The 16,709-nt window shown below is 40.1% G+C and overlaps 2 protein-coding genes across 2 annotated transcripts; both read left to right on the top strand.

Annotated features, from left to right (window-relative positions):
• Positions 1 to 899: 899 nt before the first annotated feature.
• On the top strand, positions 900 to 11,130 carry LOC101159227 (SWI/SNF-related matrix-associated actin-dependent regulator of chromatin subfamily D member 2). Its single transcript, XM_004080255.4, has 13 exons — positions 900 to 1,513; positions 3,573 to 3,751; positions 4,312 to 4,354; positions 4,454 to 4,576; positions 5,674 to 5,793; positions 6,376 to 6,471; positions 6,568 to 6,669; positions 7,548 to 7,709; positions 7,781 to 7,878; positions 8,711 to 8,846; positions 8,948 to 9,070; positions 9,546 to 9,647; positions 9,734 to 11,130. The coding sequence occupies exons 1-13, from the start codon at positions 1,367 to 1,369 to the stop codon at positions 9,785 to 9,787; spliced, it is 1,485 nt and encodes a 494-aa protein (XP_004080303.1). The 5' UTR covers positions 900 to 1,366; the 3' UTR covers positions 9,788 to 11,130.
• Positions 11,131 to 11,653: 523 nt separating this feature from the next.
• Positions 11,654 to 16,703, top strand: psmc5 (proteasome 26S subunit, ATPase 5). Its single transcript, XM_020712257.2, has 12 exons — positions 11,654 to 11,804; positions 12,658 to 12,729; positions 12,825 to 12,894; positions 13,004 to 13,101; positions 13,185 to 13,241; positions 13,317 to 13,547; positions 13,690 to 13,816; positions 13,926 to 14,116; positions 16,042 to 16,140; positions 16,218 to 16,328; positions 16,409 to 16,495; positions 16,576 to 16,703. The coding sequence occupies exons 1-12, from the start codon at positions 11,781 to 11,783 to the stop codon at positions 16,627 to 16,629; spliced, it is 1,221 nt and encodes a 406-aa protein (XP_020567916.2). The 5' UTR covers positions 11,654 to 11,780; the 3' UTR covers positions 16,630 to 16,703.
• Positions 16,704 to 16,709: the final 6 nt, after the last annotated feature.

Raw genomic sequence — 16,709 nt, 5'->3', positions numbered from 1 at the left:
ACAGATACAAATAAACCTCAAATTTTCATATTAAATAAAATGCTGAAAAAGAAATCTTGTAAAATTCTACAAAAACATGTTTCCATAAGATGTTGCAAAAAAAACTTTGCAGAAAAAACTGTCATCTTAAATCCCTGAGGGCATTTAAGTTTTTTTATTTATTTAATTTTTTTGGTAAATGTATTTAATTATTTTCCAAGGACAAACTGATATTATACAGGGCTGATGTCAATTGTAAAAAAATATAAATAAAATACAGACTACAGTATTAAATTTCTAGTTTAATATGCCATACATATGAAAAAAAGTTATTTAGCTGGGGTCAGTATTGCTGACTTGCCCTAAGAAATGTGTTTAACACTCTCATTTAAAGAAATTCCAAATCCCTATACTAAAATTTAAAAATAATAATTTTATGCCATTGTAAAGGGGAAGAAAGCAATTCTGGCGAGAACTTTCATAAACCTTAGAGAAGACAAGTCCAAAGAGCAAGATGATTGGCCATGTTTTTTCTGAGTCGTATTCTCTTAATATCCTGTAGAGGGTGCTGTTGTGCGTACTTAAGGAAATTTGTTTTCATTCATCTCATAATATAATATAAATATAAATCCTGATTTATTTTGCCTTAGATGTATTTAAAAACTATTTAAAGTATTATTTTTGTTTAAACATGACAAATTATATGTAAATTATTACTTGAGATATGGTTTATTTGTCAGTCCGTGATATCTTTCCATCACTTTTGTTTTGTTTGCAGCTTCTTTTATGAGCATGTACTTTATAAGAATGTAATAAAAAATAAAACTTTCGATAAAAAGTTCATGAGAAAAAAAAACGAGGATACCGTGTGTAAGAGTTTGACTTTCAGATTTCAGACGGCAGTGAAGGCACCACTTAGTATTGCATGTAGGAGTGTACGACAGGACAAATTCGCGTTTTTTTTTTAATTTATTTTTATATTTAAGCGTTTAAAAGACACCGAGTTTTTTGCTAAATCGGGCGTTATTATTGTCTTAAGTGAGCCTCCCCGTTAAAATGCGGAGGGACAGTTAGTTGGACATGTTAAGGAACGCAGGCAGGGGCGGGGGTGACGAAGAACAGTCGCCGCTCCGTCCGTGTTGAGAAAACCAGCAGTTAGAGCCCGGAACTCGAGCTGTTAAAAGCCGAGCTAATGTTAGCTAGCTTTTTGTTGACAGCGTGCTTCCTGTCAGTGTAGCTAGACTTCTACCGACGCGGCGACGGTTATTTCCAACTCATTTATTTATTTATTTCTGGATTTTCAAGTGACACTCGCTTCCCTCGCTTATTATTGGGCCGTAAATCGTCGGGAGTTTTTCGCGGCACTTTCAACCACTTGTAGCTCCGGATGATGGCATCGAAAGGGGGGTTCACGGGTCCTCCGATGAATCCGAACTTGAACCCCATGAATGTCGGACACCCCACGGGGATGAGAATGCCCGGAATGCTGCAGCCCCCAACGGGTTATCCCCGAAGTATTCCCCAGTTTGCCCAGGTTTGTTTTTATGATTGCCTTCTTCTTTTTTCCCCTCCAACTATTTCTATTACAATACAAGAAAAAGCGGCCAATTCTTGTCAAAATGTCATGGTATGGAACTACTTCCGCCATTGAAAACGGTTATAAAAAATTCCCGTCATCAGTCAAATGGGTTTAACGTGTCATTGTGGCACCAGAGAACATTAATTGGGGGTAGAGGTTTTAAATATTCTGGCCTTTGTGAATAAATGTACTCTGTTGAAGTGTGAACGGGGTCACGTGGGTGCCCTTGGCCTCCTGTCAGTTAGAGAAAACAAAAGGAAGTTTATCATCACCACCATCTATCCAAAGACCACTTATACCATCCCTGTTCCAGCACCATCTGGGCTTCATTTGGACCCGATTGTATCCTACAAATTAGAACCATCAAAGTTCTGATGTATGTTTTTCTGTGAACGGTTCATAAAATGTCAAACTTACTCACTGTCCAGTCTTCAAAGCACATTTTCTTTTCATATAGGAAATAAGATTGTTTGACAGTAAAAGAACTTTGAATAAATATATTAAAGTCCCACTCGATCCTCGTTGGATCTGCTTTAAAAACCTTCCCAGTGGAGTTTTGATTATGATTATCCCAGTTTTTAGGAAATAGTTTCTGCACAGCAGCAGTGGTTCATTAGACACGTGTGTCCGAGTTGTGGGCGGAACAGTTGAGAGAGTGTAAACACCTGGATGATGGGAAATTGTGGCAGGCTTACTCCACTGGCAACAGCTCCGCCCACCAACAGTTCCTTACAACCCCAACATAATATTTTCGGTGTAACAAAATGGCGAGCAACGTCGGGGCCATCCAGACGTACAGATTTGAGCCAAATGCCTGATTCACAATGATTTGAATAAAGGAAACACTCAAAAACACCATTTTAAGCTTCATTTAATTCATGTATGTCCTCCAAGAACATGTTAAAAACATCAAACAAACATGATTTTCATTGGAATGGGTCTTCAAAGTCAAAATTGAGTTCTCAAGGACATTTGGCAATCACATACAAACTGATTATTTTCTTCCATAAAATAAGCCAACAAATTGTAAATAAAGTGGGGCAAAGCTGAAGATGCTCCATCTTCTGTATGAATTTAGTGGTAGGATTTGAAGCAGATGTTTCCTTTTGTGTCTCACATCCTTGTGTTGGAATCTTGGCCCGTTTCTCACTGCAGCTTTGCTTCAGCTTTTAAGAAATGTTACAGCTCTTGTTTCCTTGGAGTGTTTCATTTGGGTTGAGGTCCAGACTTTTGCCAGGCCGTGTCGCAACCTTAACCGTTTCCCTGTGGTGTGACCTGAAGTCAGCTCAGCTTTGGCTCGCCGACTCACGCTCTCGTGTGCTCTTGGTGTACTCTGATTACAAATGAGTTCATGGCCATCTCAATATCTGCAAGGTCTGCAGAAGCCGTGACTAAAAAACAAAGCAGAATCGAAAGGCCCTCATTGCTGTGCTTAATAGAGCGCAGGAAATGCATCTTTTTATTTGTTTAAACAAAATTCTATGAAGGTTCAATTGTAAAAGTATTTATCTTTACTCGTAAAGTTAAATTGTAGTTCAGATTGACATATTTAAAAAAGTTTGTTCCAATTATTGATGAAAACTCTTAGTTAGTAAACTATAATTATTGTGTTTTTAGTTATAAAAGTTAATAAGCCATAATTAGTCCAGTCTATTTTTATCCAACTAACATCAAACCATACAGTTAATTTTAAGAAAAGAGCCCCAATCTTCTCTTTTTATGTTTATTTTGAAGCTATTTAGGTGGGAAACAAAAATGTAAAAAAGTGTAAATGATTGCTTTAATTGTAATAAATTATCGATAAGAAAGATTTAGACATATTCAAAGTAACTTTTCTTTTGTTTAACAATGTTAAAATCCAAATCAGCTCTGAGTTAGACTGAAGGTTTGTGTTTCTACCAGAAATGGACAGAATGGATCAAACTCAATAGAGATCAGCCTCACGTGGGTCAAACGACACGACACGCCAACTGCTTTTCCCTTTTGTTCATCAAACTGTTCTTCTTTCATCCAGCGCCCTGGAATCCCACCCAGCAGGATGGGGGGTCCTATGGGGGTAATGGGGAGTCAGATGCCCGGTCCCTCTTACGGTGGGGGTAACCTTCCCATGCGGCCAGGCATGGACGCGTCAAGAAAGCGTTTTCTCCACCACCAGCAGCAGCAGCAAGAGGCGCTCGGAAGCCTCAGACGAGGGTAAACGCTGAAGACGATGATGCACCATGAGAGTTTTTGTCTTTACTTCTAAAACAACTGGACGGTATAATTGTTTTGACCCAAAACACAGCCTCATTCTACGCATGAGGATCTCCTGACCGGCCTTTGCCTCCAAACACTTGAAGCTGTTCGGTGACGCCACATTTCTAAATGTTACAATGAATCTGTTGTGCTGCCGTGTTTATTTTCTAACGACATTCTCAGAATTGGAGGAAAATAAGCTGCAGTTCTGGAAGCATCTTCTGAGTTTATAATGACGATCAACTGTGTCCTTTAGTTGAAGACAGACTAGCTCTTGTGCGTTTTTATGAGTTCAGCTGCGGTGAGGAACTACAAGTCCCTCAGAAGAGGACATGTAGGCCAAGACTTTGTTATCCAACTGTGAAGCTGTCCACAAATGAGCTCTAATCGAATCTTTTTGGACTTGATCTTGAATCATGTGTCAGCGTGTCTTTTTTCCTCATGAAAACATGAAAAGTTTGAGGCTTTCTGAGTCCTTTTCTAATCTAAACGTTGATCCTTCTCTCTGTGCGGTTTAGAGCCAAAAGACGCAAAATGGCCGACAAGGTTTTGCCACAGAGGGTACGTTAACACCAACGGCCCCCCCCCCCAGAAAGAATTCAATTTATTTCCTGCTTTTGGATGTTTTGAATCACGACTTTTTACGTTTGGTTCTTTCAGATCCGAGACCTCGTCCCCGAGTCCCAGGCTTACATGGACCTCCTGGCTTTTGAAAGGAAACTGGATCAAACCATCGCTCGCAAGCGCATGGAGATTCAGGAGGCCATCAAGAAGCCCATTATGGTATGTTTCTACAACCATTTTAGGAAAAAACAAGATGTGGAGGGTTCTGACACTTTTAGTAGAACAATTTTTTTTGTCGTTTTCTTCTTTAACTTTAAGTAGAGTGGTCCCTCGCTGCTAACCTTTCAGAGTTTCGCTGTTTTCAGGATTGATTTAGCGCAATTTTTTTCTTCTTTTTTTTTGCAGTTTGTGTTCTGTGCTCTGATTGGCTGCAGACCAATGTCAATCAGTCTCCTCCACGCTATGCAGAATGCGTTCAGCTCGCAAAGATGATCTTTGTTTCCATTCTATAACACTGGGCTTATTTTATATGAAGATTTGAACTTTGAGAGTTTAAACAACAGAGAAAGCTGTGAAAATGTTCATAAACGTCTAAGAAAAGTGTTTAAATAGGGTAGTTAGGGGTTAAAACATCTATAATAATTGTTGAAAATTTGCAGATTTCTTCTGTTGCTATTAGAGCATAACTGCTGCGATAAACGGAGGAAGACTGCACCGATTGAGTGATTTGATGTTTCTTAGTGAGATCACAGATGATCGATTTGGTATTAACAGGCATACTAGTTGGACGTGATCAGTCTTTATGTCTTTTGCATTGTGAGCAGGTGCTGAAGCAAACCTGTCCCTGTTCAGATCCGCCTTTAGACGGATGAAACCAGGTTTGACGCAAAACATTTGATATTTGAGCAGCTTCACTTATTCATCTGACAAAGTCGGATAAATGCAGCAAAGATGTGTGGAGAATCGAGGCCGAAGAGTTTTTGTTGGCTAAAGAAGTGAAATGTTTTGCAGTGTCTCAAGTGCCTGATTGCAACATTATCAAATGGTATTTTAGGTTTTGAAAATTAAAACCAGACAAATCCACAAACAGTCAAGAAACTGTTGTGACTGATTTCAGAAACGCAAAGCAGAAAATGTTTCGAAGCTCCCTGCGAGTCTGAACAAGAGGCTCCAAACGTCAAAGACACCAAAAGCCCAGATCTTCCGATGGATCTGATAAACGCCAAACGTTTTGGATGGATAGGTGGAAGAAAGACAAAACCCTGAAGCTCTTGAATGAATCTAAATCAGCTTTTTGCTTCTTTTTTATGATGCAGCAAAAGCGCAAGCTGAGGATCTACATTTCCAACACTTTCACTCCAAGCAAGCCCGAGGGCGAGGAGTCGGAGAAGGTGTCCTCCTGGGAGCTGAGAGTGGAAGGCAAACTCCTGGAGGAAGTGAGAGACTCGTGTTCTTTTGCTCTTTGGCCATTATTTGAGCGGTCCGGTCTCTGCTCGCGTTTCTGAAAGCGTCAGTTGGCCCGCATCCTTGGCGCAGACCTCGCGGCCAGATGTGCGTTTACAGCTTTCCTCATCCCACCCCACAACTGCCTCCATACGCCGGAGTTCATGCTTTCTGCCGGCTTGAAACCATCGCCCTTTTGCATTCCTCCAACCGAAACACCCCCTCCCTCCTAAAATTGAGCTCGCTCTGTCAGCCGTGGCCCCCCAGTTTTTTTGTTTTTGCTCCTAATGTTCCCCCCCTCTTGCTCGCTGGTCCAGGCATGTGTAGGAGCACGGCGTGGACTGACAGCCAAAAGAGAACGGATGGCAGAGGAGAAATGAAAGGGGGCCACGCTGAGCAAACAGATTTGACGGAGGGGAAGGGGGGGGCGGGCGGGTTGCAACAGCCTTTTCTACTCAACAGTTTGGTTCCTCTTCCCTGATGCGGTCAGAGCCCAACAATGCAGCTGCAGACTGACACCGCGGAGCTCAGGAACGCTCGGCAGTCACGCAGTGCTGTGTTTCATGTGTTTGCAGCCCGGCAAGCAGAAGAGGAAGTTCTCATCTTTCTTCAAAAGCCTGGTGATCGAGCTGGACAAGGAGCTCTACGGGCCGGACAATCACTTAGTGGAGGTAACGTTTTAAGGACGTTAACACCACACTCTTCTTTTCTTTTGTTGACTTTTCTGATTTGTATTCCTAATTAGATTGGATATTTTTCCCTTTCAGTGGCACAGAATGCCCACCACCCAGGAGACGGATGGTTTCCAGGTCAAAAGGCCCGGCGACGTCAACGTTAAATGCACTCTTCTGCTCATGCTTGACCATCAGGTGGCCCTTCATGTTTGCAATTCACTTTAAAGCCCCACTCTATCTGTATTTCCATCATTCCAAGCGGTTTTTGCAAAATACCTGTCGATTTTTAAGACGTAGTTTCTGCAGCTCAGGACGAGTGACTGTTGATATCCCAGCATTCCTTTGTTTATACTTTCTCCCGCTAGATTACAGCTCCTCGCAACACCAAGCTAACATTAGTGTAGCAAAAAAAAAAAAAAGACTGTGAGCAATATTGTAGTTATCCAGCTTTACAGCTAGTTGTTATCTATTCCTGATTCATCAGAAATTCTTTAAAAAATGTCCTCCATTCTGAGAAAAATCCAACAAAACATGATTTTCATCTGATCCGATAAAAAGTCTCCAAAGACCCACTCAGATGAAAATCGAATTTTCTTTTTTTAACACATTCTTGTGGCATTTTTCTCGTGATGGAGCACATATGTAAAGAGAGTTCAAATTAAAAAAGACATCTCTGAGTATTTCTTTATTCAAATGGTTTTGACTCAGGAGTAGACACAAGATGCAGTTTGAAAAAGATGGTGTTTGTGACGTAGAAAACACGCTGGGCGGGGCCACAAGCTCCAGGCTCTGCTCCATTCCCATGAGGCCGCGTGCAGACGGTCAGCGGGAGAGCGTGTAAACAGACGACTGTTAGCGGAAGCAGGGCTGCTCCGCGCTAACAGAGCCACAACTCAAAGGCAAAGAACTCCTGCCGCTCTGCAGAAACTATGTCCTAGAAAACGACACAGGCTTTTAGATTGAAATTAGAACAAAAAAACCTCTAGGAACGCTTTGAAACTAGATCAAAAAGGACTTTAGGTATTTTGAGGATTAGTTGACCTTTTGCTAACCCCCCCTTTTCCCTCCATAAGCCCCCCCAGTACAAGCTGGACCCCCGTCTGGCCCGTCTGCTGGGCGTGCACACGCAGACTCGGGCCAGCATCATGCAAGCCCTGTGGCTTTACATCAAGAACAACAAGCTGCAGGACTGCCACGAGAAGGAGTTCATCAACTGCAACCGCTACTTCAGACAGGTGAGACTCTGGCGAGGGGGCGGGGCTATTAGAGTCCGACTCCTGGCTCTAATTTACTGTGTCCTGTTCAGATCTTTAACTGTCCACGCATGAGGTTCTCTGAGATTCCCATGAAGCTGGCGGGCCTGCTGCAGCACCCTGACCCCATCGTCATCAATCACATCATCAGGTGGGGAGGGGTTGTTCTTTCTTCATCGCTCTGCGCGAGTGTAAGAGCAGCTCTACAAACATCAAAAGTTCAGTGATATATTTAAGAACCAAAGTAAATGATGAGGAATAGAAAAAGGAATATTATTTATTTAATGGCAGCAGCACTTTTAACCCCTTCATGGGGTATGTTAGTACTTATTACTAAATCCAGACTCCATTGAATTTGGCATCACCTTGAACCCAAAAAACATTGAAGAATATCTTTTTTTGTAGAATTGGTAATTATGTAAGGCATGAAGGGGTTAAAGAGAAGTCTTCTAGGGGTTAACCGAAGAGTAGAATAATTGGAAGAAGCAAATATTTGTCCTAAAACTGGAAATCATTATTAATTTCTGGCTTGTTGCAAATGCTAAGACTTCTTAAAACTTGAGCATAAAGTTTTATTGTTGAAATAACTTTGTTTATAGGATGGAGAACTAAAATGCAGACCAGAGATTTCAAAACATGACATGGATCATTTGTCTCTTACTATCTGCCTCTGCAGTGAAAAGGATTTCCTTCTTCAATATGTGGAGTTTTTTGTAAAGCTCTGGAAAAGCTAGAAATGGACTTTAATTGTCTCTGAGAAGAACATAAAACTGTGAAATATAGTTCATACTGCTTTTGATCTAAAGTCAGAAACAAAGTAAATCTGTTTGTAATGAAAACACTTACTGGATTTCGTTATCAGTGAGCACAAACGTTGGCTTTGTCAACAAATGCACAACAAACACGACGTGCCTGGGATGTTTTTAGAAGCCTTTTCGTGAAACCTCCCAGTAGCTATTAGTCCCTTTTCTTCCGTGTCACAGTGTGGACCCCACAGACCAGAAGAAAACCGCTTGCTATGACATCGACGTGGAGGTGGACGACCCTCTGAAAACCCAGATGAACAGCTTCCTGTCCTCCGCCAACAGCCAGCAGGAAATCGCCACTCTAGAAATGAAGGTGTGGCCTCAGGAGTTCCCGCAGAAGCTTTTTACAGCTGCAGCTGGTTGTAAGCATTCATTGTAAAAATGTGTTCATTTGTTTCTTTTTTTTTACTTCAGATTCATGAAACAATCGAGTATATTAACCAACTCAAGACTGAGAGAGACTTCATGCTGAGCTTCAGCAACAGTCCTCAGGAGTTCATTCAGGACTGGCTGAAGTCTCAGTGCAGAGATCTGAAGGTAATGTCCTCACCTTTGACCTTTTTCTGGAGAATTCTTTACCTTCTTAAAGCGTTTCTCCTGGCTTATACCCGGATTCTCTCACTGCTTTCTACATATGTTGCAGTTCTATTTTAATGTAACCTTGACATGATCAATGACAGCAAATATGACGTCACCCATTTGCCAAAAATAAAATCTAAGAAATATGAATATTTTACAAGCACTATTTATGAATGTGGATATTGTAAAAAAAAAACAAATTGAAATAGGTTTTATTCAAATGACAAATCTTTGAAATGCATTGTGGTCTATATTTGCCAATCTAGTGGCAATCTGGGAAATTTCCAGGGCACTTGTGTTTTGTAAATGTTGATTTAGACAACCCAAAAAAAATGGCGTACGCCCTATAAAGTGCACCAAGTAGTGAGGGAATTCGGACTGAAGCTTATTTATGAAATATTTCTGACATATTTTTTTTTTTTTGGTTCTTCAGCTGATGACAGATGTGACCGGAAACCCGGAGGAGGAGAGGAGGGCTGAGTTCTACGAGGCTCCCTGGATGCCAGAGGCAGTGGGTAGATACGTCTACTCCAAAGTGAGTAACGGTAGAGGCCGAAGCGTTTTCCGATGCTCACATTCCAAAGACGCACTGAAACGAGCTTTTTTTCTCTTTTTTTTAAGGTGCAGCAGCGAAGACAAGAGTTGGAGCAGGTGTTGGGAATCCGACTCACCTGAAGACGCCTTCCAGACGACCAGATTTCAGCCTCACGTCTCATCGGAAACGGATGTATGCAGCAGTCCGCCTTAAAATATTGATAATCCCGGCTCTATGTCTTTAAGTAAACATAGATTCTGCGAGCCATGATCCCAGGTTTCCCGCAGACCGCCTTTGACCTTTCATTTTTTTCTGTTTTTTGCCTGTTCTGTCCACATGTTATTGAGTCGTACACTGTCTATCTAGCCTTATTTTTTTCTTCAGTGTCTTAAAGCTTGTGCAATGATCACTTCTCCTCCTCTCTATTAAAGTCCTTTCTGTCGATGCTCATGTGCTCACGTTGAGCCTGCAGCAGATTTCTTTGTTGCTTCAGCTAAGGGTCACAGTCCTTTCAATCCCCAGACCGCTCTTCTCCAATTTCAGCCTCATTTATCTTGTTGTCTTGTAAAGTAGGGTGTTATCAAAGGGAAAATCTTCAGAACAAACATCATATCTGAAATAAAATGAACCCCGGCGGCACTTTTCCAGTTTTTCCGTCTCCCTTTTGTCTATTTAAACGTAGGTGGGGACCTTCCTCGGTGCAGGAAGCATCTGTTTGCTCTTCATCGCCACACTGAGCCGGTTGAAGTAATGTCTGCCTTGTAATGTAAAAACCTTTTTTTTAATGGTACACAAATGTTTAAGCACTGGTTCTTGCCATCCTGTGGTCCTTCACGGGTGTTTTTTTTTTTTTTTTTACTTTCTAAAAGCCATAATTATTCAATGCACCTGTATTTGAATATTTAGCCATACTTTAAATACACTTGCTTCAGAAATGTCTTTTGTTTAAAAAAAAAATGTTCAAAAATATTTTTATGCAAATAATAATTCTGCAATATTTGTCTTTATGTGTGTTGGGGCTGGGTTTGTTATAAAAATCAAACCTTTTCTGTGTCGGGCCAAGATTGTCCAACAAAAAATAGGTATATTTTATAATGGACAACTCTTTGTTTTTGTATTTTCTGAAAGTTTACATTCTGTTATTGATTTTTGGTGTGAATGATTTTAATTACAAAAATCATAAACTATGTCTAGTGTTGTAAATTGAAGCCTCAGATCTTTGACTGGTGTTGACGGTAAAATAGGAATTCAGCTTTATGTGGTGGTCATCAAACAAACTGTTGTGGAAATTCTCTTCCTAAAACTAAAAATTCTAAAAATTCCATGCTCATATGCCAAATGTGCTTTGTGAAATGACACAGCACAACTGTTGTGCAGATATTTTTTTTTGTACAGCTTCTGTGTTTAATGTTTGCATTTTTTTTCAGCTGAAAGTCTTTTATACATTTGACGTATTTTTTACAATAAATTACTTACAAATGCTTCTTTCACTGTTTTTTGGTTAATCATACCTGGTATAAAGGGTGTGTATTTTAACTATCAATTACAAGGCTGCCTTCACTGATGTGGGTTTGTAACTTTAATACGTTAATTTGCAGTTTTCTGCTGTAATTGGATAGCTGCTTTTGAGCCTGTGCGTGTCTGGGCTGGCTGCAGAGCTGGGGTGCTTCTGCAGGCTTACAACAGGTAAGACTGGTTTTAGTAGAAGAAACCCATACATCCCACTCCCTTCCCAGAGCTGCACCTCAGTTAGCTACAGTTGGAAATGTGACACCAGTTCAAAACAAAAACATGACATACAACTAAACAGTTAGTCACTGTTTTTATCTCTAAACTTTTAAAATGTGTGTATATTTGATATTTTTTTTCTATGCTCTAATCTTTTACTGTTATATGGAATAATGCAATAATTAAAGTAGATAAATGTTGTTTTTTGATAGTTTTGTTCTTTCTTGTTTGAATAATTTAAATTGTATTTTTTTAAGAGCGTCATAACAAAACAAAACAAAAACTATCTTAATTGTTGCGCCGCGTTGAAACGCTAGGGGGCAGTGTTATATTGCAAGTGCACTCATGATTGAAGAGGCTGGCCGGATGTGGCAGCTGCTCTGAAGCGGATGCTGAAATTTCAAGATGGAGTTGGAAGGCATCGATCAGGTTGGGTTGCTTTTTTGCTGGTTCATTTTGTTTTTTAAATTGCAGTCCTATTAAAGAGGCTTAAGTGCTGTGCTTTGAAGCCTGCTTCTCCTTTAAGTTGTCGTTGATCTGAAAATATGGTCTATAATGGTTTTAAAAAACAAATTAGTTTTTAACAAAGCTCTGAACCTGCTGCCTGCAGTTGTGTGCTGCCGGTTTGCTGTCTCATTGTAGCTTACTTACAAGCTAAAAAGCGCAGTCAAGTAAACATTCAGCTATTCCTGGTATTATAGGTTTTTCTAACTTACAGTCGTGTATTTGAAGCTTAAAATTCAAAAGTATATGCATTTATATAATATTTTATTTGTTTAAAAAATACAACAACGAACGTTTCCTTTGCTTTGGTCTTGTTTGCTAATACTAGCTAATGTTAGCTTCCGAAGCTAAAGTTAGCTTCCGGTAATATTTTTGTTTTTCGACCTTATTTTGGATCTTTAGCCATACAGACTGTCATGAAAGTCATTAGTTCTCAATGCATCAATGGACAATGCATCGAATAAGTAATTTTAATTTAAAAAAATCTTATTTAAACACGCCAAGTACTTAAGCTAATGGTAATTTTGTTGTTTCTAGTACTTGCTTTACACAATTTCCCCCCCAAAAAATGTTCTCCTTTTATGAGGAAATTTGGCACTCCACGTGGCATGTACCACTTCATAATGTAGTTATTATACTAGTAAAAAATAACTAAATATGATATCACTAACACTAAAAGGCGAACATTTAATTACTTATGTCTGTCATAAAGCTGTTAAATTTCACAGGAAATATTATTCTAGATGGGTTATAATGTTTGATTTTCTTTTCGAAACAGATGGAAATGGGAGACAATAAAGGGGGATCAGGGCTCAGACAGTACTACTTGTCCAAAATTGAGGAGTTGCAGGTAAGAAAATATTTATGAGCTTTTTGCAGATATTTTGGGTCAAAGATTAGGCGTAGAATGCTCTAAGAATCCTCATTATTTTTATTTTATGATAGTTGACAGTGAATGAAAAGAGCCAGAACCTTAGACGTCTGCAAGCACAGAGGAATGAGCTCAATGCCAAAGGTTTGCAGTTTTAGAATTTCTACATTTAGTTTTATCTTGTGTTGAAATATCAGCAATAGTAGATTTGTTAAAAGAGGGTTAATTGTTTGGAGTTGCTCCTCTTTCACAGTGCGTCTCCTGCGTGAGGAGCTGCAGTTACTGCAGGAGCAGGGATCATATGTGGGAGAGGTTGTCCGGGTCATGGACAAAAAGAAAGTGTTGGTCAAGGTGAGCTGTGTTTGCTCTCTATGCAGAAGCTACATTTGAACCGATTGGTTGCTGTTTTAAAAATAACGTTTTCACAAACCCAGGTCCACCCAGAAGGAAAATTTGTCGTGGACGTGGACAAAAACATCGACATCAATGACGTAAGTTTTTGGATTTTTTTGATACTCTTGGTGCAAAACTGCATTTAAAAAAAAATGTGGCTGTTTCTGCACCAGGTGACCCCAAATTGCCGTGTGGCTCTGCGAAATGACAGCTACACCCTTCACAAGATCCTGCCTAACAAAGTGGACCCTCTGGTTTCTCTCATGATGGTGGAGAAGGTGCCAGATTCCACTTATGAAATGATTGGCGGTCTGGACAAACAGATCAAGGAGATTAAAGAAGTTATTGAACTGCCTGTCAAGCATCCAGAGCTGTTTGAAGCTCTGGGAATTGCTCAGCCCAAGGTGGGTGAAATGTATGAGTGTTAAAGTGTAAAAGCTACTAATATATATTCAGACTTTGTGGTCTAAAACCAAACGTCATTTCCAAATAGATCAGCTGTAGACAGAGGCTCACAGGTTCTTTTGTGATGCTTCCTGTTGGCAGGGCGTGTTGCTGTATGGACCTCCAGGCACAGGAAAGACCCTTCTGGCCAGAGCCGTAGCCCATCACACTGACTGTACTTTCATCAGAGTGTCTGGCTCTGAATTGGTCCAGAAATTCATTGGAGAGGGTAAGAGGTCCTCTATCTCTCTGATTCCTAAACTGGATTCATGTCAGGCCTTTAATTGGATTCTCTCCTGTTTTGATTCCAAAAACCGTGTTTCTGTGTCTCGCCTCAGGCGCTCGGATGGTGCGTGAGTTGTTTGTCATGGCTAGAGAGCACGCTCCCTCCATCATCTTCATGGATGAGATCGACTCCATCGGCTCCTCTCGTCTGGAGGGCGGCTCGGGTGGAGACAGCGAGGTGCAGAGAACAATGTTGGAGCTGCTGAATCAGCTAGATGGTTTTGAAGCTACAAAGAACATAAAGGTACCATACATGTCACAGACATACATGTCCTCTGTCCTCTTTACTGTTTTTAACGTGAACTAAAGTCCCCACAAAACTTAACAAAGGCTGTCATGTTCAGGGGTTTTTTCCAGAAAGCAGGTTATGCTAGCTCCCACGGTAAGTTTGAGGCTAAGGAAGTTGATAACCTCAGCTTTCGGTTCCAGAAATGGAGGTATGTTTCAGGATATGTCTAGTTGCCATAGTAACTCATGCTCTGAACATAACCTGGTTTGGAGCAGGTTTAGTTGAAGCTTAGTTTGTTTTCAGAGAGGTGAAGCAGCATGGCGTGTCCATTTGAAGATGATTTAGTGGATGAAGAAGCTCAGATAATACTTTTTCCACCGTGAGAGGGTGATAAGACCACATATGGATGTTGGAAAGATAATTTTTTTTTACTTTGATCTAAATTAATTATTTGCTTCAGTTAAGATAAATCATTTTTTTTGTTAGGTCACCTTAAAAATAACACGTGGTTTTCAGACAGTTATTTTACTTTCATTCAAATTAATTCAATTAAGTAGGTGTAACTTTGGTGCTGCTGTTAGATCTGCACTGCAAGGGATTATGGGATACCATTCCCTTTGCCTGTCTGGACGGATTTGGGTTTAAGTGTGGCTTTTTGACCAAATGTGTTTAGTTGTTTAGCTGTTTTACCGAGTCATTTTGTCCTACTATGCTTGCGTCTCTGCACCATGAGTGAGAGTGAAGGAGAGGATGATGAGTTTAAATAGCACCCCTACCGTTTACTGCTGTGATAACAATGACGGAAAATTCTTTAACGAAATTCTGCACTCTGTGCAGTTTTTCCCCGTCCTTTTTGTTGTTACAAAAATGAGCATATCTGCCGGCTCATACATATGAGAGATCAAGAAATATAATTAAGATCGAAAAATATTAATTGAATCGGAGTAATGACATTTAGTTAGATAAATACATAAATTTGAGTTGTATAAACAATTATTGAGTTTTATGGACGTAAGAAATTAGGTTGAATAAATTTAACTCAATTTTTTGTTACCAATAGAAGTAATTCATTTAAGTTGGCAAAATTGGATAAGTTATATACATATATGCGTCACAAGGAAAATGGAAACAAGATCAGAAACTCTTGCGTTTACTTTGTCATTTTTCTCCAAGCAGAAACTCTTTTTGCTGATGCAGCCGTATTACTTTTTTGATGGACGTATAATCTTCATACGCCGTCATTAAAATCTCAGACTCCGTCTCACTGGTATATACCTTTTTTTGTTTTTTCTCCACGCGTTTCCATGGTGACTCCAGAAATCGGCGATCTATTGAGAATGTCTTTATGTACTTGGCGAGCACGTGCATAAAGCCAGGGTCACCAAGTCAAGCGTAATTACGCCAAGTCATATCCGGTCTTTTGGAACCGACATACCCCGAGTTAGCGAGTTCAGGCGGATTTCAGCCAGAGTTCAGGCTTAAAGTCAGGCTAGTTTAAACATGCTTCCTGGAATACCTGGTGTTTGGTTTACTGATGTTTAAAGGTTTCACTGTGTTTGCACAGTAATATTTGCAAACGTAGCTTTAAAAACATTCATGTAACAAATATCCTAAAAATATAATAAAATGAATAAACAATTTATTTTATTTGGTTTTTTTTAATAAACTGGTACAACTTCATTTAAAAATCTCTTAAGTTATATTGTTAGGGGAAAACATTTATTGTAAAAGGCTCACCAAAAGATGGTAATAAACATTTACACTTTAATTTACAGAGTTTAGTTTTCCTTAATAAGGTCATTGTATAATTCTAGTGCTGGACGGTATTTTTTTCCTGATTTAGTAAAGTGAAATGCGTCATTTACACCAGTAAATGCTGCTGAAACCTTTTAAATTGAGAAGATTTGTACTTCACTGGAATTTGTTCTTCTCGTCTGCAGGTCATCATGGCCACCAACCGGATCGACATTCTGGACTCGGCTTTGCTCCGGCCAGGAAGGATTGACAGGAAGATTGAGTTTCCCCCTCCCAATGAAGAGGTAACCAGCTGCTGTCGCTGCGTCACACTTGCTGGTTCAAAGCTTAATGACCACATTGAAACCCTCTGCTCCACCAGGCCCGTCTGGACATCCTGAAGATTCACTCGAGGAAGATGAATCTGACACGCGGCATTAATTTAAGGAAGATTGCAGAGTTGATGCCTGGAGCTTCTGGGGCTGAGGTCAAGGTATGAAGGTTTTTTTTTCCCCTTTCCTTTACAGTATTTCACAGATCTGCTTCATTAAACTTTGAATTTGTGTGCTGTAGGGAGTTTGCACAGAGGCTGGAATGTACGCTCTGAGAGAGCGCAGAGTTCATGTCACTCAGGAGGATTTTGAGATGGCCGTGGCAAAGGTTAGTATCGCAGTTGTCAGGTGTAAAAATCAAGGCTGTTTTCTGAACTCATGAACCTTTTCCTCTGTTCTCTGAACCAGGTGATGCAGAAGGACAGTGAGAAGAACATGTCTATCAAGAAGCTGTGGAAATAAGATTGCAGCTGCATATGTACATTTTCCTTGTTTATGGTTTGTAACAAGTCAATAAAAACTTTTTCCCCCCCTAATATGTT

The sequence above is a fragment of the Oryzias latipes genome, chromosome 19 (genome assembly GCF_002234675.1).
Source record: "Oryzias latipes chromosome 19, ASM223467v1".
NCBI lineage: Eukaryota > Metazoa > Chordata > Actinopteri > Beloniformes > Adrianichthyidae > Oryzias > Oryzias latipes.
Note: the sequence above shows the minus strand (reverse complement) of the source record. Positions and strands in the feature narration are given on the sequence as shown.